The 24,927-nt window shown below is 43.6% G+C and overlaps 1 protein-coding gene across 1 annotated transcript in view; it reads right to left on the bottom strand.

Moving 5' to 3' along the window:
* RERE (arginine-glutamic acid dipeptide repeats) overlaps nucleotides 1-24,927 on the bottom strand; it is a 166,793-nt gene that overhangs the window by 66,926 nt on the left and 74,940 nt on the right. Inside the window, exons 7-10 of the mRNA XM_029962400.1 lie at nucleotides 12,557-12,605; nucleotides 9,748-9,872; nucleotides 8,835-8,934; nucleotides 754-852 (exon numbers count right to left, since the gene is read on the bottom strand). Coding sequence (XP_029818260.1) covers nucleotides 754-852; nucleotides 8,835-8,934; nucleotides 9,748-9,872; nucleotides 12,557-12,605 — 373 coding nt within the window. The remainder of the gene's footprint in view (nucleotides 1-753; nucleotides 853-8,834; nucleotides 8,935-9,747; nucleotides 9,873-12,556; nucleotides 12,606-24,927) is intronic.

Raw genomic sequence — 24,927 nt, 5'->3', positions numbered from 1 at the left:
ATTTTTTCACTTATATATTCATGTCTCTATATTTTCATTTATATCCCCATGTCTGTATTTTTTCACTTATATCCCCATGTCTCTATATTTTTTCACTTATATCCCCATGTCTCTATATTTTTTCACTTATATCCCCATGTCTCTATATTTTTTCACTTATATCCCCATGTCTCTATATTTTTTCACTTATATCCCCAAGTCTATATTTTTTCACTTATATCCCCATATCTGTATATTTTCACTTATATCCCCAGGTCTATATTTTTTCATTTCTGTACCCATGTATATATTTTTCATTTATATCCCCATGTCTACATTTTCATTTGTATACCCATCTTTATGTATTTCCTAATAAAGTTCTATACATTGAACAAGGCCCCACTGACTCAGGCCTGTGCAAAATTTACCCAGTGCAGCACATTATATTTGCTCATAAAGATAACCTTTTTAGGGGAGGAAAAACAAAAAAAACAAAACAAAAAACAAAAACAAAAAACCAAAAAAACTAACCAACCAAACAAAAACCCCCAGAACCAAAACAAAAAAAAACCCACAAAAAGCCAAAACCAACCAAAAAAAAAAAAAGAAAAAAATTTTAAAAAAAGGAAAAAAATTAAAAAAAAGAAAAATTTAAAGAAAAAGAAAAAATTAAAAAAAAAAATTAAAAAAAAGAAGAAAAAATTAAAAAAAATAAAATAAAGCAAGAGAAGCAACATGAACTTTAAAGGCTGGAGGGAATAAATCATTTCCTACCACTTCATCCTCAGTCCAACACTTCTCAATCAGCTTTGGCACAGGTTTCTTCACCAGGCGCTGCAGGGCCTTCCCAGCATCGTAGTTGCTTTCATGGAGCTAAAAAAGGAGGGAGACAAACAGATCATGCCATGGAATTTAGCAGGGAGCTGATATTTGGGAGAAAAACCACCATAGGGAGCCCACTGAGATGTTCTCTGCCTAACTGTTTTTCCTGTGGACGTCTGAAGTGAGATTTAAACAGGCTGAAGGGTAATTGGGGTATGTTTTCCCTTTCCTTCCTAAACCTCTCCCAGATAATGTTGGAGCCCATAAAGCACTGAAAGCTTTCACCAAAAAATATTATTTTTACATTAGCAATTCCAAGAAAAATTATAAGGAGCTCCAACAAAGTGTTTTTCAAAAGGAGTTGTATTTTACACAGCAAGTTTTGCTCAGATCAGTAAAATCAAATGGAAAAAGTAACACACACAGGAGGGACTGCAAGTCATGGGATGTCGAGTTTACCCATCCAGAAAATTCCCTTTATTTTTCTGGCACTGCAAAGATCACCATGGTGTTGGAAAACAAGTGTGGAAGGGAACAAACACCTCCAGAGAGCAACCAGGGATGTCCAAGCTCACCTCACCCTTTCAGAGCCAGAGCCTACAGTGCACCTGATTTTTCTCCCCCAAATTCAGTATCTAGAGGATCAAAAGTAGACAGGAGACATGAAAAATCAGGGTGGGGTAGGAAAACAACTGCATGGAAAAAAGCATTAATGGAGCCCATGAGAATCTCTGGCTCTTCACTCGATAGGAAACTGCAGATTTAGGGCCTGTCCTGCCTTCCAAGTGGAATTTTAAGCACTGAAGGAGTGGGAAGGAGCTTGCTCTGTGTTGTCTGAAAAGGCTCTCAAAGAAAAGAAATATTGCTGGGATGACAAAAACTGAATTATCTTCCTACACCATTTGCATCCCAACTTCTCTGCACAGACAGGAGGTTGTTTTTTTAAGCACAGAGCAGAGCAAACCTTCAGAGTTGTTCATGAGCAGCACGGAATTCTACAAAAGACCCTCAAAGGTTTCTTTACAGCAGGGAACACCAAACCAGGGCCCTTATATTGCTTCTCTTGTCTTAACTCTTCAGCAAAACCAGCTTTTGACAGTCTCTAAACCCAATCCATTTGGAGGATAAAATATGTTAGAAATCCCATTGTTTTCTTCAATAACCAAACCCTTGCACATGAACTTGAAGGCATTAAAAGTAACAGCTCATTTATTCCATTTGCTGGTCAACTCTCAGTTCAATAGTTTTGGGCCTCCTTTAGAACATCTGAAGAGCTGAGTCCCCAGAACACAACTGGATCAACAATTATTAGTGAACACTGGGGTCCAAAATGAAGAGGAGCAGGGGAGCTATAAAAGCAGATCCTTTGCAAAGACCTCTCAAAAATAAAGCCACAGTGAGGGGGCTGAATGTGATGTCAGCTGAGTTCCAGAAGAAATTAATACAGGATGGGTTAAATTCACACAAACTGCCTCAGATCTTCTCTCACCAGGAACAAATCTTGAGCTGCTGAAGGTGCTCTTCCACCTCCACCAAGTTACTGGGGCATTCTTTATTTTTGAATACTTAAGGGAATTTTGAAGGAAGTGAAGTACTTCTAAAAATAAAAGGTCACTCCTGGGCACAGACCTCTGCCCTTACACACAGTGTGTTTTCACCTTCCTTAACTGGAGGCCTGAACACACACTTTTTTTCCCCCTTACCAACAACTAGCAACTTACCAACACCAGCAAACAGGGTGTTTCTGCAGTGCTTGAATAATATAATGGGGACAAGAAAGAAAACTAAGCCAGAGTGGATTTGTATTCATGTTCAGCTTTCAGATGGCACCTCCAGGGGAGCTGCAGGTACTTGGGGCAGGAATTACAGGCAGAGTGACCACAGCAAACAAGGCTTCAACTTCCAAAAGTGATCTAAGCCCAGGTAAGAGCAGAGAGCTGAGCCTGCAGTGCTCAACCACCACCACTAACTTCAAAAAACCAAAAAAAAAAACAAGTAAAAAAAGCAAGTTTCAAGCCCCCTGTGGTATCTGCAATACCCACTTCCAGGCATGGAAATAAGATGTTGCCTTTTCTACTGGGTACACATTAATTTTCCTCCTTGTTTGCACTCCGGCACTGGGAACAAATCCATCTTAAAGCAAAAAAGCACTGTTTGTTTTGCCAGCTCACCTTGCAAATGGTTGGGTTTTTTTTTTGTTTCCCTGTGCATTGCACTACCCAGAAGATTTTTCACTTAGGCAATGTGACAGTGTTGAAGAGAATGGTGCTTCTGTTTCCCTTCCCTCTCTGCTCCCTCCCCAAGCACCAGGAATGCCAAAGCCTCTTTGGAACTTGGAGGGCATCTTTATTTTGCCTCAAGGACAACACGTGGTTTTTTTCCCCTGGCAGCCCTTAATTGCCCAAGCAGCTCCATCTCTGCAAACAAAATCAACCAGAGAAGCCCAGAAAGAATGGCCTGGCCTGACAGAAAAGTCAAAGTTTACAGGCCACCAAGACCGTCCCAAATCAGCGACAGAAAATACAAGCATTGACTTTTGATCAAGTAATTATATTAATAATATAATAGTCACCAAACCCATCAGCACAGGCAGGAAAGAAGAGTCACCTAACAGAGAAGACACACGTGTAAAAACAGACCTGATAAAGGTTTAGAGTCTCCTGAAAAATGTTACTTTTAGCAAGTAAAAAAAAAAAGGTTTTTAAATGCCAGGAGTAGGATAATGCAGCAGGAAGGAAAAATATTTTCTCTAAGTGCTGGAGTTAAATTTACCTGTCTCAATCTGGCTCATTCTCTGCTTATTACTTGCAGTCATTTAATGTATCTAAGCACTTTATTGGCAAGATTCAAACATATAAATAACAGCTAATGATGACTGCCTCTGGGTTCATTAACTTCTGGTTGAACTTCTCAAGGTATTTCTATAAACACTGGGTTATTGTCCTGTCAGGTGCAGAATCACCACTTTGAGCATTAACTCTGCCATCTCTGTTTTGCACCACTGTGACTTTCTGTCAGCCCCCAACTGCACCAACAGGAACAGACACAGAGGTGCTTTAAACCAGAAAATACAGGATTAAAGAACGACTCTGAACGTGCCCATGTCCAACCCCCTCATTTCTATTACAGCAGTCATTAAACAACAGCAGATCCCAGGGAAGGCCTATTACCAGCCAGGCTGCACATTCCCACAAGGTTTCCAGCCCCTGCTCCCGAGCAGAGCTGCCATTCCTGTCTGTGATGCTGCAAATAAATTCTCCTCTGGCACGGCTCAGCTGTCAGGCACCTCTGGGCTGTAATGAACCCATGAATTACATCTTGCAGCTCTGACATCTCTGGGCTTGCTCATCAAAATATTGTTCTTCAATTGTAATTTATAACTTAATTTAAATGTCCCTTTTACTGTGACCTTTTTAGCTCAGAGTGCCATTGCATCTGGCAGTTCCAGCTCCAGCAAGGCATCCTTTGGCAATTACAGTCATTAGGAGCTGCCTTGAAAAGCCCATCTGAGTTGGGCTGCATTCATGGCACAGTGTTAAATAATTGCAGTCCATTAAGAACAGTTACATTCCAGAGTCCTTTTCTCCAAGGAAAAATTGCTGCTGTCTGGTGGGACAGTGTTATTGAACTAGTTGGATATGACAGAATCCCAGACTGGTTTGGGTTGGAAGGGACCTTAAAGTTCATCTTCTTCCATCCCCTGCCATGGGCAGGGACACCTTCCACTAGCCCAGGTTGCTCCAAACCCTGTCCAGCCTGGCCTTGGACACTCCCAGGGATGGGGCAGCCACAGCTTCTCTGGACAACCTGTGCCAGGGCCTCCCCACCCTCACAGGGAAGGATTTCTGCCAAATATCCCATCTAACCCTTCTCTCTGTCAGTGTGAAGCCATTCCCCCTTGTCCTGGCACTCCAGGCCCTGTAAAGAGCCTCTCTCCATCTTTCTTGTTGCTCCTTCAGGTCCTGGAAGGCCACAATTAGGTCACCCTGGAGCCTTCTCTTTTCCAGGCTGAACAACCCCAGAAAGGATTGTTCAGTCAGAACCCACTTTTGTGGGGATACAGCCACATCTTTGTGGGGATACAGCCACATCTTTGTGGGGATACAGCCACATCTTTGGGGGGATACAGCCACATCTTTGGGGGGATACAGTCACATCCAGCATTTATAGGGCAGCACTGGAATTCCAGAGTTCGCCCCGTCCCAGTGCTGGTTCTTCCATGGAACGACCACTGGTCCCAGACAAATCACATCCCAGGATGAGAGAGAAGGGAAAAGATGAGGAAAATGAAAAGCAGGATGAGGATTCCTGCCCTGTGGCTGGAGTAGCCCCGTCTTTGGGTGGAATAACTCCAACCCAACACCTGATTTAACACAAAATGTGATTCAGGCCACTTCCTTCAGAAGCAGAGCTGACAAATCTCAGTTGGATGTGGATATTCCTCATAGCTATGGGCATCTTGCCCTACTGTGAAAATGGAATATGCTCCATTTAATTTTTATCAGCCCTGGCTGATACCCAGCAAGACAAAGGAGCCCTTCAGGGCATTTGGTGCTCTTGTCTTGTTGGGTATCAGATAAAACCAAACCAAAAAAAAACCCCAAAACCTCAATTTCCATCTCTTCCCCTCAGTTCTCATCTTTTTAAGCATCTAAACAGCTCCAATGGCTTCCAAATGATCTAAGATGCTACTGATAAAGGTTGAAAAGCCTGGTATTTGTGATGCAGCCACTCTGCACACACTGGTACTGCCAAACAGCCCAAAATCCAGCTGCAAAACAGCTGTGGGGCACTGCAGGCATGGCCAGTGCTCCACACACACCCAGGGCAAGAACTTGAAACAGCATTTAAAAAAAAACTTCCAGAAAACACAAATATTTTTGCATACTCCTCAAAAACTTTAAAAGCAATCACAGCAGTCATTTTTGACCCTTTTTATCTGCCTGTTTCAACAGTTTCTGTAGAAAGGCTTTCTGACTCATCTAGCAAATAAAGTGCTGAAGTTTTTCCCCTAAGAGCAAGGATAAGGATGAATGGAAATTCAAAGTGGCCAAATTGTCTCATGCACTAGAGGTGGCTTCATCTCCCAACGTGCCCAGGCAGAGAGCACTGGCCCCTGAAGTGCTCCAGCACCTCGTTTGAACCATGAGAGTAAATGTTAATTAAGACTCATCCAAAAGGAAAACTGGTAATAATAAGAAATGCTAACATATATTTAAATAATTTTTTTTTATGCTTTCAACCTTGTCTGTAGTTAATGAACAAGAAAATCTGGTCTAAGGGCAAGTTAAAACAGGGAGTAATTTGTCTGGGTGACATCTAAGTTAGAACTGCATTTCCTTAAACTGATATTACACTGTCATGTTTGTCACTCATAATGACATGTTCCCATGTAACAGTGTGATGAGAAGGCAGAACAACACTATTAGTAAAGAGAGATTTACACAATATTAGCATATGATTGTTGTGTCTCCCCTCCATGTAGTAGTACCTGAGCTGCAGTGGTGCTGTTTTTTCCCCGTGTGAGGATAGATGAGAGTTGCTGGCTCTGATTTCCCCAGCAAAAATATCACAGCCTCAAAATGCCCAAAAGCTCAGAGGTTCTGCTCAAACACCAGGTCTGCACATGGGCATGCCCAGATTCTGGTCTAGGGGTTGTTGTTCCATAGAACTGGTTCTCACCCTCACTCCTGGATCACAACAACAGGTCAGGCAGAACACTGGGGATGAAATGTCACTCTGGAATTTTTCCAAACCCAGCACAAAGCAGTGAATTAACTCCTCCTTGGGCTGGGATCTGTGAGAACAGAACTGCACAACCTCTGACCAGCAGGCACAGGTCAAAAGGATAACTGAGGTCAGGAGTTTCTGACACAGAGAGGATCTCAAACCACATCTGAGGCTGGAGCAGAGCTCCTGAGGGCACGGGCAGAGAGATGGGAGGGAGGGGAAGAGCTACCCCAGGATTTAGCCCAGCTCTCACCCCACACAACCCACCAGCAGCAGGCTGAGGTTAAACATTCACCATGGCACACCCTCCCACGGGTTGGCAGAGCTGGGGCATCCCCTTTCCAACACAGAACTTTCTGAGTTCGTTTCTCACCACATCTTGTGGTGAAAGCCTTGCAGGAGCTGCTGTGTCCTCCTCCCCCCCTCCCAGCCTGACCCCAGAACTCATCAGCAGGGCAACAAACTCCAAAATGAAAGCTTGATTTCCTTCCTGAGGGTTACAATGACAAATGTGGCAGCAAATCCCAACAGCCAAACAAAGGAACGGGAGCTGGAGTTTTACCTGGCACGTTAAGTGAATAATCACTTCAATGAGGCTGAGATATAAATATAAATATATATGTCTGTATGTTGCACTGTGCCTTCCATGATCTTCATTTCTATCTGGTATAATTAACAATAAATCATTCTAGGGGCTTGCAGCACCTGTTATTACATAAATAAAACACCAGCAAAGAAGCTTGTCAAGACTGATTTATGTGAAGTGCTGCTCTGAAGTTTATTGGATTTCCATAATAAGAAATCATACCCTATCAGTTTCTTTTACATTCATCTTCTGGGTTGCATATGATAATTTCTAAACAAAAACACAACTTAGTGCAGGTTAAGAGTCTCACAAATTATTTATCAGATAAATCTGATCCATTTTAAATAGACAGTGAGAGATAAAAAAGAGGTGCCATTTTGTCAGGACAACAAATTTAACTGTTTTAAGTCAGTCTTTCAAAAAGCAGGTTCTCAGAAATAAGTCAAAGTCTCTTAAAATATCCCTGACAGAACTATTAATTATTAGGAAACTCTTTGCTAGAAAAACTCCAAGTGGACAAGGAAAGTATTTTCTAAAATAGATGTGCAATACAAAGAGAAAAGAATTAGAAGAACACAACCAAAATATTTTGGGACTAATCTAATTCAGAAGCAAGAATTCTACAAGTGCAATTACAGACTCCTCGGGCTGCTGAGTGATTAAAGGGGGTAATTAAAGTAGATGGCAAAGCAGGGAAGTTAAATGAATTTTCTGCATTAGTCTTTTATTATAGATAAGGGGAGAGAAACTCCAATTCCAAAAGCTCTTTGATGATTTTTGACCTTAACAGGAATTTGAGCCTCTGAGAAGGATGTTAAAGAACAGTTCAGCAGGCTCTGGAGTGGTGAGCCAGCAGGAGCAGGTGGCATCCATCCCAAGGAAAGGCAGGAACTAAAATGGAACACAGGTAAGAACCTGAAGAGGATGTGCAATAGAGACTGAACTGCAACACTGATCAAACAGCATAAAAATCTGCATCACACAAAACCTTCAGGAAAGGAACCAAAGGACTGGGATTTCTACACTCCCCTCAGTTCTGGGAAGCACTGAGAAATAACATCTGACTTTGCAGAAGTCAAAGGGAGAACAACAGGGAAGGATTTAATTTGGGTGCAGAATTTGATCTTGGATTTCAGCTCATTACACATTCAAGTGTGTGTATTTGAACAAGAATGAAAGTTCTGGCACTGTTTACTTAGTAAGTATTACAGGGGAACATTTGAGATCTTAATACTGTTTTACTCCTGCCTGTTGCAGGATGAAAACTGATGCACTCTCTGAAACACATGAAATCAAACAGAAGTGGAAATCAAATAAAAAACCCCAAAGCAAGTGGTTTTGATAAGCTAATGCTACACAGGGAACATTCTCCCTGTTAAGAATGCAGGCATTTGAACCTCAGTTAACATTTCAGACTGGCTGGACTGAATGGAAGGACCAACAGCCGGGTCAAGGGCCAGCTGACAAAGTCACAATTCCAGCTGGTGGACCTGAGCTGAGCACACAGAACATTCCCTGGGATCCCCTTAAAGGCACCACCCAAAAGTTCAGCACTGAAGTTCCACAGCTCAGAAAATGGGTTGGGGTTTGAAAGGAACGTTGAGCTACAATCAGCCTCATATTGTGATCCCTAAATCTGTTTTATCTCCTGTTTTATGCACTGAGGAGCCCAGAAATAACTGGGAAGGCTGTTCCTCCCTGCAGGAGTTGTACTCACTGTGTTGAGGGCGTTCAGGGTGGTGTCGTCACGGGAGGCAGCGACACAACCGTCCTCTGTGGATCCTCCATCACACATCCCTGCAAAGGCTGCCATGCTCCTGTGGAGTTTGAGGGCAAAAGAGTTGACATTCCTCAGCTGCTCTTTGATGCACACATCATGAGAGGCATAAAGAGTGTATTTACAGCTTAAATCATGAATTTCGGGGCCTTGTGGCACTGTGGGAACGAGGAGAACGAGGCACCGAATGCTGGTGGTTATGGAAAGCTGAGTCACCTCAGCATATGGAATAATTGTTTCATAATTAAAATCCAATCTAATTGGGTTTCATCAGTTAAAAATCTGCACTGCAGTAGTACCAGAGCCTGATGAGCATTAAGGAAGATACAACCTCCAGACATGAGAACAGTCTCAGCAGACAGCAAACTTTTTGCTGTCATCTTAGTTTTATTATGTCAAAAAAACTAAACTGAATTGCAGATTCCCCAATCTCTGAATTCCTACAAGCTACAAGTAATTTACTAAGACTCTGAATTACTGTGAATCTTCCAGGCAAACCAGAGATGTGTAAGGAACTGAAATGCAAACTGAAGCTCCAAACAGGAATCCTGTGCTGTCACGGCTCTTCCACTCAGAGCAGTTCCTTTCCTTCTTCCACCATGCCCATCCCACACTGGATCATGCCAGCACACACTGCTGGCTTTGCATTTTAAAGCCAAAAGTCACAGCTGATGCAAAGATGCCTTGTTGGCCCAACAGCAAATCTGAGCATTCTGGTCTCAAACATACATTTCAGCAGCCCCATTATCCCGAAAGAGAATAAAGGAGGGATTGGATCCCACTGCATAGACACAGCACCCCACATTCCCCCTCCAGCATGACCCAGGCACTGCAGGATGGTGGCTGGAATTACCTGGCTGCCCTCAGGTACATCAGCAAGTCACAGTCGTTGACTCCTGGCATCCACACGAGCTCTTCGTGCTGGGTCACCGTGTCACCGTCCGGGGAAGGGAAGGGCTGCAGGTCAGGGAGCTTGGCCTGGGTAAAAACGGGGTTCAGACACACATGACAGTTCTTCCTAATGTTAGGAAGCTTGTAAATTCTCTGCAATACTATGATCTCATAGATGGAAGATACTCAGGCAACAGGTGGTGAAGCTACTTGCTCCAAGTTTTCAGAAGTTTATCAGGAAACTGGGTCATCAAGCCCCAACCCATTCCCTTTATTCAGCATTTCTTCCTCCAGAAGGGCAGCTCATTTCCTGACAATTATGCAGGTTAACACCACTTCTCAGCCCAACACACAGACCAAGCATGTCTGCAGAAATATCAGGGCTTGAAAGGAAACCATTTTGTACTGCAAACACAGCCCTCTGTTGTACAGAAGTCAAACACTGATGGACAATTTATCCTCGGAGACAGCGATTGCATTTGTAACAAAGATGCTGCTACAACTCTGTTTGCCAGGCTATAACATACTCACAGAACATACTAATAAGAGAGAAGGCAAGAATGTAGCAACCATATGTGTCCCACTTTAAATTAGTAAAAAAACCACACACATGTGATACTAAATTTAAAATTAAATCCTCGGTAAATCATTTAAACTCTAAAGAGAAACAAAGACATTTCCTGAAAGCGAGATAGCTCAGCAAAATGAACCCTGCCACTAAATAAGTATTACACTACTCTATCCAGAGACCCAATTAGCATCTTTAGTCATCTACTGCTATGAGATGAGATAGCTGAGAGCCTCTTCAGAAACAGCTTTTAAGCCCTATAATTACCTCCTATACTTACAACGCTAAACGTATTTGAGAGGCAACATTTCTACATAACCAGTAATTACAAGTCACAGGTTCAGATGTCTTTCATGTTCTGCTCTTTAATCTGTACTTTATTTTACTTCTTGCCTGGGAAAATGGATATGTCATTGAACTTCTCTTCTGGAAAAGGATAAGCCAGCATTATCCCCAGCTGAGGTTTCTGGAGGAGCCATGTGCTCCAGTAGCCGGGGGACTTTGCACAAATCCATGTTCAGCCTCCTGTACCCTTGGAATGTGCTTAATTACTGGAGTCACTCCCAAAAGCAACTTCCTCTTGAGCACAGAATCACTGAGGTAGGAAAAGACCTCCAGGATCACCGAGTCCAACCTGGGACCCATCACCACCTTGAGCACCGAGTGCCACGTCCAGTCTTTCCTTAAACACTTCCAGGGATGGGGACCCTCCACCACCAGGGCATTAATTAGCCAAAAGCTGTCACAGGAGAACATTCAGTAGAGACCCTCTGTCCTCCTGTGCCAGTGAGTTTGGAGAACTGCAACTCCACAGCACATTTATCTTCACTGTGTCCTTGTCTGCTGTGATGACACATGAAGCACTTCGGGGTATCTGTGCTCTAAGTAAAAACCGACCCAACAACAGCCTCCAGCATCTCTAACACACACTGTTTAAGGAAAAAGAAGGCAAGAGATTCATAAAAAACTACCCCCTGGGGACCTCAGCGTTGTTTCTGGGTTCTGCTGGATGTACTTTGTGCTCACTGAGGTGGGTGGAGGGAAGTGGATCCATATCCACTCCCTGAGTCAAGCCCAGGGTGCACAGGAGACCCTCTTACACCTTCCACAGACGGAATCAAACGACAGGACAGAGAGCAGCAAATACCACCTTCAGCCTGACTTCCCACCAGGGCCACCACAATCAGCCATTCCTGGATCTTAAGATGACACCTTACACTAATTACCAGGCTGAGAAGAACCCTCTCAGTGGTGACATTTGTCAGGGTGTACAGGGATGCTCAGCAGGTGAGGGAGAGAACAATGCAAGTTTAAAGCACTAAGCAAGCAAGGATTTAACAGTGTTCTAAATCACTGGACCTTCTCCCTGCTCTAGGTTTTTTTCCCCCCATCCATAAATGCATCTGGTAATTACACCTTCCAGCACAGGTGACTAATGCCTGCCAAAATATTAGATGACAATTTGAGATGAAAGTTGTTTTGAAGGTACCATTTACAGTGCTCTTATTATAACTGTGGAAAAGAACAGCACAGGTTGAATTGCCAAGGACGTTTTTCCTCTGAAGCAAAACATCCTTAAGAATGTTACATAAATATTTACTTTCACTTGTTATTAAACAACATTTTTAAAAGGGTCTGAATGAATATTCATCACTTGGATGTGAAAATCCAGTACTTGGACAGTGCAAAGTCAATTCTACAAGTAAAGGAGAGGATTCAGTTCCCAGTGACAGATCTGGCTCCATGAACCACAGTAAGTTGTATGTTAATGCTCTTTAGGAACAGATTATTTTCATTGCTTATGAAGGATTTCCCTCAAATTAGCACTAAAATATCAGGCACAACTACAGTCTTAACCTTATTCTGCTTCCCAGTGTTGAACACACTCACCTTTCTCAATTCCTCTTTGAACAATCCAAAGGACTTAAGGCACTTTTTAATTTCCAGTAGATCTCACAGTGCTTCAATCTTATTCAAGAATTAACCCAACAGCACTTCTGCTAGTAAAAATCATTAATATATCAACATCTGTCAGAAAACCCTGGGCTCAGGAATTCTAAAGGACTCACTAAAGTGAGTCATCTAAAGATGATTCTAAAAAACTCGCCGGGTTTGAACAGATGTAATTTTAAATCAGCATCATCTGAACAGATCAAGAGGCAAAAGCATGTCCAGATGTTGGGATACAAACAAAACCCCTTACCTGATGGCTGGGTCCAACTCTGATTTCACCTTGGGTACTGTTTAGCCTCCTAAGATATAAAAAAGAAACCAGCAATGAGAAAGAATTGCAATTCATAAAATTCAGGGGCACGTTCTGTCATTTCTTTTCATTGCATTTCCAATGCAAACGGAAGAGAAGCAAAAATAAATGTTATTAAGAAAACAAGGGGGGATATAGTCAGGTGTACACTGAGCAAGCTGGTGTGGCAGGAGGTGTCCCTGCCCATGGCCAGCTCCAAACCCTGCCATGCAGAGTCACCTTCCAACAAGCTCCTGACCTGGACAAATCCTGGGATCCTTTACTTGTTTCAACCCCAAACTAATGCAGAAAACATGGCAAGTATTATCCCTCAGCAAAACCACCAAACCATTAAATCCCATTTGATGCCAGAAAGGTCACTGGAGGGTGTTTTTTTATGTGATAATATCATGTCTTTATGAACACTTTCACCTCAACATTTCAAAAATGTTGTTTAAATAGGTGTATTAAGTTCAACTTCCCCTCACTGACCACTCTGAACTGTAAATCACCAGTGCCCAAGTGTGGATCTGAACAGGCCTTACCCAGGAGAACCTGTCAGACAGGAATAAACACTGGGTTTGTAACACTCCATCCTGTGCCCTGATATTTTGGCAATGTTACCCTTCCTAGGAAGCAAATCCACTCCAAAATATAATGCCAAGAGCATCCTGACAACAATAAGAACATGTCAAAATGTTTTCCCCCCCAAATGCATATTTTTGTTAGACACGCTCTGACACTGTTCTCTTGTTTTCAGGTTATGCAAAGGAATGATTGAACTAGGAAATCAATTTTATATTTACAAAGTTACACATTAAATACCAGGGTACTTTTTTTTTTCCAGCTACAAGGTGTCAGAATTTTTCCCTGTGAGGAAGGAAGGGGAACCTGACAAGAGAAAATGCTGATGGCTCTTCCTTTATCCCCAGGATTCCTTTTAAAGCCGTGCACATCTCTGCTAGTCAGTGCAAGTCAAACCTAAAAACATGCCTGGGCAGTGGCTGCCAGCTCCAGTTCTGCACCCCAGCCAAGGGCTGCACCAGCAGGTTTTGTATCTGCACAAAAAATTGGGCTGTTTTCAGTTTAAATATGAAAAACCCCAGCGCTCCAAATATCCCCCCAACTCCCAATTTCTTCAGTTGCACCACAGTGAATATGATAAATACAGCATTTAATAACCAGGGCTGGAGGATCCTGTAAGGAACTGCAAAGTTAAAACCAAAGTTTTGGATGAGACTTCTGCTCCCATCTCTTCCCACAGAAACTCAGTGGGGTTATCCAACCATTTCCCACGTGAAATGTGGAGAGAAACAGTTCTGTGGTGCCTTTCCATCACCCTTTTCTGATGATGTTCACACCCTCCCCTGCCCCAAAGGTGAGGACAGGGCTGAGTGAAGCTGCTGGGCAGGCTGCTCTCCATCCCACTTGGATTGTCAAAGGGCACAAAGCCCATGGCTCTGCCAGGGCACACAAGCTGTTCCATAATTTTCACTGGTTCCACGTCCCCAGGAATGGGTTTCAGATGGAAAAGAAAATTCTCGTGACGGAAACTAAAAGGCACTGTAGGTTTTAAGCTAAATTATATTGGTGAGAGCAATTACAAGGAGAATGGAATGGCATCCTGTGTTTATTCCATGGGAAAGGGGGAAAAAAAGCAGCCAACACTGTATATGAAATGTGACACAAAAGAAACTGCTGTAACAAAGCAGTATCCATAGCAACAACAACTTAATATTTCAGTCCTCTTCAGCTGCAGTGGATTAAATATAATGACAAGATGTTCCCTTTGAAAAGTAACCTGTTGCCATGACAACGTTGTGTTCTGCAAAGTAAACAGGGGCTGGTCAGAGAGGAGATGGAAGCCTGTGCTGGAATATCAAAAAGGCAGGAGCTGCTGTGGCAGAGCAGGGCAAAAGCAGCAGGCTCTGATCTGGGAGAGGCTTGTTCCCAACAGCTCCTGGAGAAGAGAGAGGATGTTCAGTTCAATAAAGCTTTGTCCTTCCCATTCTGAAGCAACAGGGGAGGTTGGAGGTTCAAGGCCAAAGGCAGCAGCGCTGAGAGAAAACAGTTCAGAGGTGAGGATGGGAAGGGACTGGAGGCAGCACAGGCTGGTGCAGAGCTTTCATTTACCAGCTTTAGGAAGAAGAAAGAGGAAGAAAGGTTGGGCACAACAGTTCCTGCACAATTTCCAATCCAGAAATAAGCTTAACCTTCTCTGTTTATCCCCTGCCTTCCTGTCCACACCAGGCTTGCCCCATTTAAACCAAGGGTGGCACCACTGGCAGCTCTGTCCATGAAAACGTGGCACTGCAATGCCAGGAAGGACTGGAATTCCCAGATGGAGCTGCCATGAAGCACAGCAGGACAGCTCTGGGGATAACTTGGGTTCAGGACTTGCAGCACCAACCACTGTTACAGCATGGTCAGAGCCAGGCAGGATTCAAGGCTGGGAATTCCCAGCAAAACTCTTGAGTTTGGGGGCAAGGGCCAAAGGCACTTGGAGGTTTCTGCACAGACTCCTCTGCACAGCTCTGCCCTGCCCTTGATGTGAATCCGAGTCAGTCCTTCCCCAGCAGGAGCAGGGAAGACCTTTGCCAGGTTCTGAGAGGAACTGCACACGAGGGGGACCTTCGGGGTCAGGGATGGCGTGTCCGAGGTGGAACCTTCGGAACGGTGCCACTGCTGCTTTCATCACTCCCTTTTTACTGCCAGGGTTCAGCAGGAGACATGCTAGGCAGTAATTGCACGTTTTTGAAGTGACTTGCATGCCTGAGAAGGGGCTGAGGGAGGTGGCACTGCTGCAGCATCACACTGAACCCACTCTGTTCTTCTTCCCTTCATTACAGCCAGCAGCAGACACGGTTTAATGTCCCTCTGCTGTGGCCACCACGCACTCAGTGCTCTCCACCACTGGCTCTCAAACATCTGCCACCAGCCAGCAACAGCTCAAACCTCAAAAAGAACTCAGTGATACCATTAAGTTTAAAAAAAAAACAAAACAACCCACAACAAAATACCCAAACAAAACCCCACAACCCAAACAGCACACACGGGCCAGAGTTCTGTGCTACCCACTGAACCACTCGGGGCATAATCACTCCTGAGTCTGTGCAATGAGGTGAGCCCTAATTAAATTAGAGGGATGCTTCCACAGAAGAAGGATTTTGAACTGGCCAAACGGCTCAGCCACAAACCTCCTCTCCAACAGTGTTTCTGAATCTCTTTGAAGCTCTCCAGAAAGAAAAGTTTGGAAAACCAACTTGCTAAAAGCGGCGGCCTGGTGCGACACGGGCGGGTCACCAACACCAACTTCACAGCACAAAAGAAGTTTCAACCATTAAACTGGGAGCTTTATCAGCCTGGAGCAGCTCTCCCCACCCCAGAATCCAGCTGGAGGAGGGTCAGGGCTCTTGGAATTGAGCCCAGGACCACCAAGACAGTGATTCCTGTGCACTGAGCCATCCCCAGGGGAGGACACGTTGTCAGCTAAGGAAGTGTGCAACACCAGCTGGAAGAGGTCATTAATTTTATATGACCAAAGATTAAAAGAGAAAAGACACAGCTCAAAGGCAGAATGTGCAGGGGGTGGGGCTGTTTGCTTGTTTTTAATAAGCAATAACAAGCTCTAGCACTGAACAATGAATCTGATGAGACTTGGGGTTATTTATGAAACTCAATGGCTTTACTAAATAAAACCATGTGCATTATAGACATAATAGATTATATACTGCAATTATACACTTAGCAGAGATGTAACCAAATTATTACTGGCCACATAATCAGTTACATCAACTGAGAGCGTGAGGCAATTCCTAGATATTTGTGATTTTGGTAAAATTAATACAAATCTCAAGTAGTTAGGAAAACAAAAGTCTCAAGGAAAGTTTTGGGGTTTTTTTTAAATCCTTTAATTCATATAATCCAATACCCAAGACGAAGAAACCCTGCTCTTCAGAGGCAGTTCTAAAAACATCTGGCAAGGATCATTTTGTTCCATCTCCAGAGGGACAAAAACGGGCGAGAACAAAAATTACTCCGCTCCAACTTCAGCTGATTAAAAAATAGTTTATCAGGAGCTGAAGGTGATTGGCATTGCAGGGAAGAGCATCTGCTTATGGTCACTGTTGGGACACAGGAGACTGAGCCAACTGGAGCCCCAGTTTTGACCTAAGATTATCTTATGCACATCATGTTCATACACTACAAAAGGGACAGGCAGGCTCAGGGCACTCAACCTTTAACCAAAAAAATCCCACAACTACCACAAATACCTGAGTTAAATATCTAAGAATAACAAGCTCCCTGATTTTCACCTGTCCAGCTTGCACTTGGCCCTTAAACCTTTTTTTTTAAGCAAGATTTTAAAATCCATTTCATAGAAAAAAATGTCTTAACCCTCAAAAAATATCCTGGTCAGCCCCTCTTAAGCTGAAGTTTCATTTAAAACCTGTTGTGACAGCGGGTCATAATTAAAAAAAAAAATAAATAAAAAACGCAGGAGCACTTTTATGTTCTGAGTGAAATATCCACCCTGTATTTCAGGCAAATGAACTTATAAGGGAACGTTTTCAGTGATTGCTCAATGTCAAGCAGGAATGAACAAACATGTCCCAACACTTGGATGCTGAGTGCAGGCTCAGACCTGCTCCCTGACTGCAGAGCCACAACCTGCAGGAAGCTGGGGGCTGTCCTGCCCCGTGCTGCTGTTTGCAGAAGGAAGTAGTTGCCCAAGTTTGAGTCAGACAGGAAAAGCTCTTTTCAAGATAACGTTATTTTTCATGTTTAAATAGGAGGGGGGAAAAAAAAGCCTATAGAGAGTCCTCAGCACTGTGCTCCACTCAAAAGGTAGGATGGAAGGGACCATAATTCAGCTGAGACAAGTTCCTGCAGAGGAAACAAGTGTTCTCTGCACACTGGAATTACCTGGGTGGGTGATATTTGCTGGCAGATTTCATTGATCACCTCTCTAAGACTTGTTTTCCAATATTTGTTCACCTTTCAATAAGGAACACATCAGTATTTTGATCATAAGTTCAAAAAGAAAAATCATATAGTGGAAACTTGCATGGTTGTGATGCAAAGCTGCACAGTGCAAAGGTCTTTATCTGGTTACACGGGATTTTAAAAGAACCAGAATGTTACTAATTCAAAAGTAACACTTACACTGATAAGGAAACATGTAAATGAATTCACCATGGAATGATGTTGCTTTAAGTCTTTATCCTGCACAGTTTCTAGAATAGCCAGGCAGTACCTTTACACTTCCAGAGTAAATATGCACCATTAAAACAGAACAAATACCACAGTGGCACCATTTTTTTTTATCATAGTCTCAGTTTCTGGGCAGGACAGTGGAATGGGGCAGCAACCTTAGCAGGTAATTTTTCCATAAAGCTTCCTCAGGTCCCAGGCAATGATCCCCCATTTGGGCTCCTGCTTGAACAACACAAACCTCCAGCTCCTTGAACAGCAGACACAGGGAGAAAGAACAAGGTGAGAAGGATGTGAAGCATAAAGGAAGCTTGAAGATATCCCTGGTTCTGCCACACACCTGGAGATGCAAAGCTCTGATTAAAACAAACTGCAGCCTGAAGAATTGGAAGGCAGGGGGAAGAGGTGATCTGAGTGATTTATGCCTTGAAAAAAGCTAAAATGAAGGCAGAAGGAAGGGAAGAAACCATCAAATACTGGGCCATTGCTTCTTCACCCAAAGGACAATAAACAAGCACTTCCCATGATATATTTGTGACTTCCAACAGCTCTTTGGAATGGCACTGTAAGTCACCAGAACACCCACCAGTAACCCCTGAAGTGGGGAGAATCCTCTGGGCATCCAGCCAGCCTAAAATTCACCTAAAATTCACCACCTGGAGCACAGCCCAGGCTGACCAGGGAGGAAAGAGGCTTTTCAGGGCACTAAAGATCTTGCCAGTACCAAGACTGCTCATATCACACAGCCTTAGTCCTCCTCACACCAAGAGTTTTCTTGGTTTGGCTTTTCTGGGGGAAGGTTGTGGGCTTTAGAGGTTTTCTTTAAGGTGGGGGGAGAAGGAGGTTGGGTTTTTCTCTGTGCTGTTGCCTTTTCTTTTAAAAAAACAGGTCCTGTACTACACACAGACCTCAGGAGCTGCTTTGGTTATAAACTCCAACCCCACAGGTGGTAACACAGGTGACAGACATTTGTGTTGAAACACATGGAAAGGAAGAATTGAGATCTCAAAAGCACTGAAGGTCTGCTGTGAGAGGAGCATTGCCACAGGGAATACAAATATCCATACACTTGCTAGAGGCAGGAACCATCTGATTCCACATCAGGGCACAGGCACCTGAGGCATCCTGCAAAGGGGAGGTCTGGGAGCCAAAATATCCAACATCACATCCACAAGTTCTTGTGCAAGTGATCAGTGAAGAATGACACATTTGGCATGTTATTCCAGCTGTATTTGTTTTGCCAAATGTAACGGTCCTGCTTAACAATCAGATTTTGTGGCTGTTATAACCTAGAGGTACTTATTCCACCTGTGCTATTGTAAATCAATCTCAAAGTTTTTAAAAATAAGCATGACCAAATGATCATTTTAAGCTTAGAACTGGCATTATTCTCAAACTTTTCTTAAATGCAGGCACAAATTGCCACTGAAAAGCAGCAGAAAGGAGACTGCTTCATACCCTTCCCATACCTCAATGCATTCTCTTCTGCTTTTAAGTCAACATTAGAACAAATGTTCAGGACACAAGTGCCATATCCCTGTATCCCTGCAGAGCACTGTCATATTCCTGCCTGTATTCCAGTAGCTCCTTTATTAGGAATAAGAATGTTTCCAAAGCTTAGGCCTCTTTAAACTATGAAGGGATCCAGCCAGGTTGAATTCAAGGGAATTGGGCTCTGTCATCATTAGCAGGGCTTTGCTTCACCAGTGGCAAAAGTGACCAGTGACCCACATTAACTAGGAGTTCTTGATTTTTTTATGCTCTACAGGTAGAAAAGGAAATGGAAAAGGGAATGAAACTTGGGATACAATACAGATATGGACATGGCACTAACGTGGGCAAAATTCTGCTGGCTTATTCATCATTCATTCCTCAGCTTCTGACAAGAATCATAGAATGGTTCTGGTTGGAAGAGACCTTAAAGTTCATCCAGTTCCACCCCCTGCCATTGGCAGGGACACCTTCCACTAGCCCAGGTTGCTCCAAGGTCCATCCAACCTGGCCTTGAACACTCCCAGGGATGGGGCAGCCACAGCTTCTCTGGACGACCTGTGCCAGGGCCTGCCCACCCTCACAGGGAAGAATTTCTGCCTAATATCTATTCTAAATCTCTGCTCTGTTAGTTTAAAATTGTTCTCCCTTGTCCTGTCACCCCCTGCCCATGTGAAAAGTCTCTCCCCCCAGTGACACACACTGTGCAGGTGAGTGACAAGGTGTGCAAGGCTAAAGGCCAACCAGCCTTAAGCTCTCCAACTGCAGGGATGTCACTGTGAGCAGCACAAACACTCCTGCCACCTTTAAATCCACACACTCCAGTAACTCCCAAACGAGCTGCCCTGGTTGAAGGATTTCCCCTCAGCACCAGCCCCTGCAGGGTGAGGTCAGTTCTGCAGGGCAAGGGGCTGACAGAGGATCTCAACAGGACAGCCCTGTTTTGTTCAGACACTCCTGAACACGCTGCAGAATCATGTTTACTCCCACCAACACACCCAAGTCCTCTCAAACCCATCTATATTTAGCAGTGACAGTGATGGCTGCCCCACAAGGACCTCAGAGCCAGTTAGGACCAGAGCCCAAGCCTTACATTTTATTCTGACCAGCCTCAAAAGGGGTTTTGCCAGCCTGATAAACCACCGTGGGTGCTGCTGACACGGCTCTGCTCCCTGACACAGCACAAGCTCCTCAGTGCTCGAGGCGATATTGCTGCAATTTAGATGCACAAGTGTCACCTGCATGTGACTGCCAGGCAAAGAGACCCAGGCTGGGCACTGCTCCTGAATACACCTGAGCAAGTGTCAGCGGGATCGCTGCCCCTCCATCACCGGGAGAACCACCCATCCTGGGAGCGACCAATGGATTGTGCTGCTGATCCACGACCCTCCTCTGACAGCAGCCAAAACAGGCCCAAACATTCCCTAATCCCCGCTCCTCCGGCAGCGCTGCGGCTGCGGGGAGAGCCTCTGCAGCTCCCTCCAGACCCGGCATGCAGACAGCACCACCGAAATCCCAACTGCACCACGAGGAGAAGGGGAGGAAAAAAAACCAAACAAACGCCAAAAAATAAGCCCCCACAGCTCCAGCGTTTCAGTCCATGCCCCCCTCGGACCCCCTGGCAGTGCCCTCATGCACCGTGCGAGCAACGCTGCTGAGATTTATCGCAAGGCTCTGAGGAACATGCAACAGCAATGGAATGATTTTCATAAACATTGCAGAAAGTCACAAACAACCGCAAAAATCACCACTGTTTCGGGGAGGCCGGAGTGATGTCGCCTACCTGCAGGGGCTGAATGGATCATCCATGACTATGACAGGCGCCTGCGGGTTCGGATGTATCCCCGAGCCCCCTAGTTAACAGCTAAAAACTCTGCCTTTTCCACTCTACCAACTCAAAATGGAGGCAACATGCAGGCTGAGAGACCTCGGCGAGCTTTCACTGAGCTTGTGCTGTGACCTAAGCCCGCACGCAGAACGCAGAAACTTCGCCCTCGGACTGCCGGCACTGAGCATGTGCTGTGACCCTCCCTCAGCGCGCCCGGGCGCTCGGCGCGATCAATCCCAGCGCGCTGTTTCCGTAAATAAAGCTCGGAGCGCTCGGCAGAGCCGCTCACACACCGCACACACACACAGATACAGACACACACACACACACACACGCCAAGCTGGTGTGCAGGGAAGTGGGGCCTTGCCTGGGGGATCCCTCACGGCCAACGCCGGAGATCCCGCCCCGGCCCCCGCGGCGGCTTCGCCCGCGCTCCCCGAGGCGGAACCAAACGCGCTCCTGGAAGCCTCTTTCTTATTATTATTTTTTCTTTCTTTCTTTCTTTCTTACACTAGGTCGTCATCAGCTTTTCGAAATTAAAAGGCTCGGATGCAAAAGGAGAAGCGTCACGTTTTCACGTGCAGTTTATGTGCTGGAAAACGGAGCGGCTGATTCACAAGATACCCGTGTTCCGTGTGTGAGGGCATTTAAGGGATGCCAGTTCATTTACAACCTAAATGAACTTATTTTACCTGCAGTGTATGAGAAAATCTAAGGAATATAATTTCATTTACGAGCTAAATGAACATATTTTACCTGCAATAGCATTTAAGGGATATTAGTTCATATATGAGCACTTTTGAACACAACATGTTCTACCTGCAGTGTGTGAGGGCATTTAAGGGATGTCAGTTCATTACAACCTAAATGAACTTATTTTACCTGCAAAGTATGAGAAAATTAAGGAATAGCATTTCATTTATCAGCTAAATGAACATATTTTACTGCAATGTATGACAGCATTTAAGGGATATTAGTTCATATATGAACACGTGTGAACACAACATGTTCTACCTGCAGTGTGTGAGGGCATTTAAGGGATGTCAGTTCATTACAACCTAAATGAACTTATTTTACCTGCAGTGTATGAGAAAATCTAAGGAATATCATTTCATTTACGAGCTAAATGAACATATTTTACCTGGAACGTATGAGAGCATTTAAGGGATATCAGTTCATATATGAGCACGTGTGAACACATGTTCTACCTGCAATGTATGATAAAATTTAAGGGATATCAGTTCATTTACAAGCTAAATGAACTTATTTTACCTGCAGTGTATGAGAGCATTTAAGGGATATTAGTTCATTTACAGCCACGTGTGAACACAACATGTTTTACCTTCAGTGTATGAGAGCATTTAAGGGATATTAGTCCATTTATTGTGAACACAAAATGTTCTACCTGCAATGTATGGGAGCAGTTTAAGGGATATTATTAGGTCATTTACACAGGTGAACACATTGTGAACCCAAGAGGAGCCAGGCTTGACTTCTTGGCTCACCCTTCAATTTTGGCCTTCCTGTTTATATTAATGTGATTTTCGAACAGATTCTTTGGTGCCCATTTACATGAAGGTGACATCCCTTCCCCTGGAGCACACACACAATGATTTAATTAGGATTCTCGCCTCTGTTTTTAGGCACCTGAGATGCCTGAAGCTACCACGAGGCTAAAGAAGGGCAAAAAGTTTCTCAGATTTTGAATTTTGACAGACAAACACATTAAACAGAACAGATCAGGCCACAAAACAATCCCTGATTTCCTCTCTTACAACAATCCAGTGAGAAAAATTTGTTATAACATGGGTGGATACACAACTTTCTTGTTGTGTTGCCTCCCACCCCCTTCTTGAGAACCTTCACCAACAGTTTGGCTCCTTCAATCAATGTGCCATAATAATTTAAATGTTCAGTAAATGAAATGTTCCAGCTACTGTGGCTCTGCTGAAATTATCCAGTGCCATTTCCTAAGATACAGGATAGAGGAGCCTGGCTCATGCTTGTAAAAAAATTCAAAACTAACACAATCAAAGTTCCTATGGTTGGTTTGGGTTTCTTTTTTTAAATACTAAAGCTATACGAGGTTATGGATTTAAAACTTCCAGAAACACGATAAAGTTTTATAAAGTTTTAAAAAAAAAAAATAAACTCACCATCAACTCACTTCTGTTATAATATTACATTCAGAATGAGACCATCTGACCAGAAAAAGACAACTACTCCAAATATGCTGCCCAGTCTGTACCAGCTGATTGATTTAAGTAATTACAATTGTAAGGCCAAATGTATCCAGTCTTCAATTACAGCAGAAATATATTCCTGAATTTTTTTGCTGCTGTTGTTCCAATTAAGGTTTTTGACCCCTCAAATTCATGTGAACTTGAGAACAAACTCTCTGCTTTATGCTCCCCTTGGCTCAGGGATAAATTGAGATATGGACACATGGAAATAATGTCACAGTGACAGCAGTAAATCTTGTATCAGCCAGAGAGAAAAACCCAAGGAAGTTACTAATCCATTTCTCTAAACACAGTTTTTGGGAGGGTTTTTTTGTCTGTTTGTTTAAAAGGGATCAACTGCAAGGTACTTCAACACAACAATATCAACTGATACAAAGTGAGGGTAACCAGCACCTTCCATAATTCCTTCTGAGCACTATTAGACAAGTGACACAAACCAACTTTGCTGTAATTCAGTAGGACCTACAGAAACCATCTGTTCCACATCACACGGGCACATCATGCAGATAGGCCCCAGTTTCTCCCATCAGGAGGATTCATGGTTGTGTTTAAAACTGTTAAACTTATTAAAAAAAAAAAAATTGGACTTGCAACTCGCTGTAGGAATTGTCTCATCTAAACAAAGCACAGCAGAAACTGTCAGTGCTGTACTAAGTATGAGCATAACAAGAACTCTGATTTGAGCCATAAGGATGGATACATTTAAAACCCATAATGATCATTTCTCTAGCGCTGCCCCAGGCACTGTTATGTGCTTACAATCAAAATATTCTGACTGCTAAACATTCAGCAGACAAGATGACAGCAAACCCCAGCTCTGCAGCTCTCCCTGGCCTCTGCTCCCATTTGGGTTGCACATATCAATGGATCATTCAACTACAGATTTTTTCTAAACAGGGGCAACATGAAGAGGGAGCTCTGAAAATCCCACTGACACAGTTCCACAGCTTCCTGGAAGAATACACACTCTTGCCACCTGTTCCTAGACCTGAAACTTGTACAACACCCACTCTGCTTCCCACTGAAAGGAGGGAAAAATAATAAAGGAAAAAGAGGGTCTTAATTCTGACTTTAAACAGAAATCCCTGTCCAGAGAATGTAACATGAAGAACAAGAAGGAACAAAGTCCCCTTCAATGTCACTCTTGGGGACACTCCTCTCAGACACCCCACTACTCATTTAACTCACGTCACCACCCACCAAGAACACTCCAAAGGATTAAAAATAAAGGAAAAGCAAACGTTGTGCAATAAAACCACAGACAAACAGTTCCCAAAACATGTATTCCAAAATGTTTGGTATTATTTTGTTGTACAACACAAAACAGCATTGAGGAGGAGAAATTTGCATTCATGGCCATGAAAACTGTTTGTAGAATAATACCTGGTTATTTCTAGTTCCAAGTAAAAAATTCAGTAGCCTTTCATTCTGTATATTTACAGATGTCAGTGGCAGACAAAACTTTATACTGTCTTTATTTACTCCAGCACATCACACAGACCAGCAGCATCTGGCACATCTGCATCCCCCAGTAACAGTTCCAAGAGCTTTCTCCA

This window comes from Manacus vitellinus, unplaced genomic scaffold, assembly GCF_001715985.3.
Source record: "Manacus vitellinus isolate BGI_N305 unplaced genomic scaffold, ASM171598v3 scaffold_46_pilon, whole genome shotgun sequence".
NCBI classification, from domain to species: Eukaryota; Metazoa; Chordata; class Aves; order Passeriformes; family Pipridae; genus Manacus; species Manacus vitellinus.
This window is presented reverse-complemented; position numbering and strand designations above follow the sequence as displayed.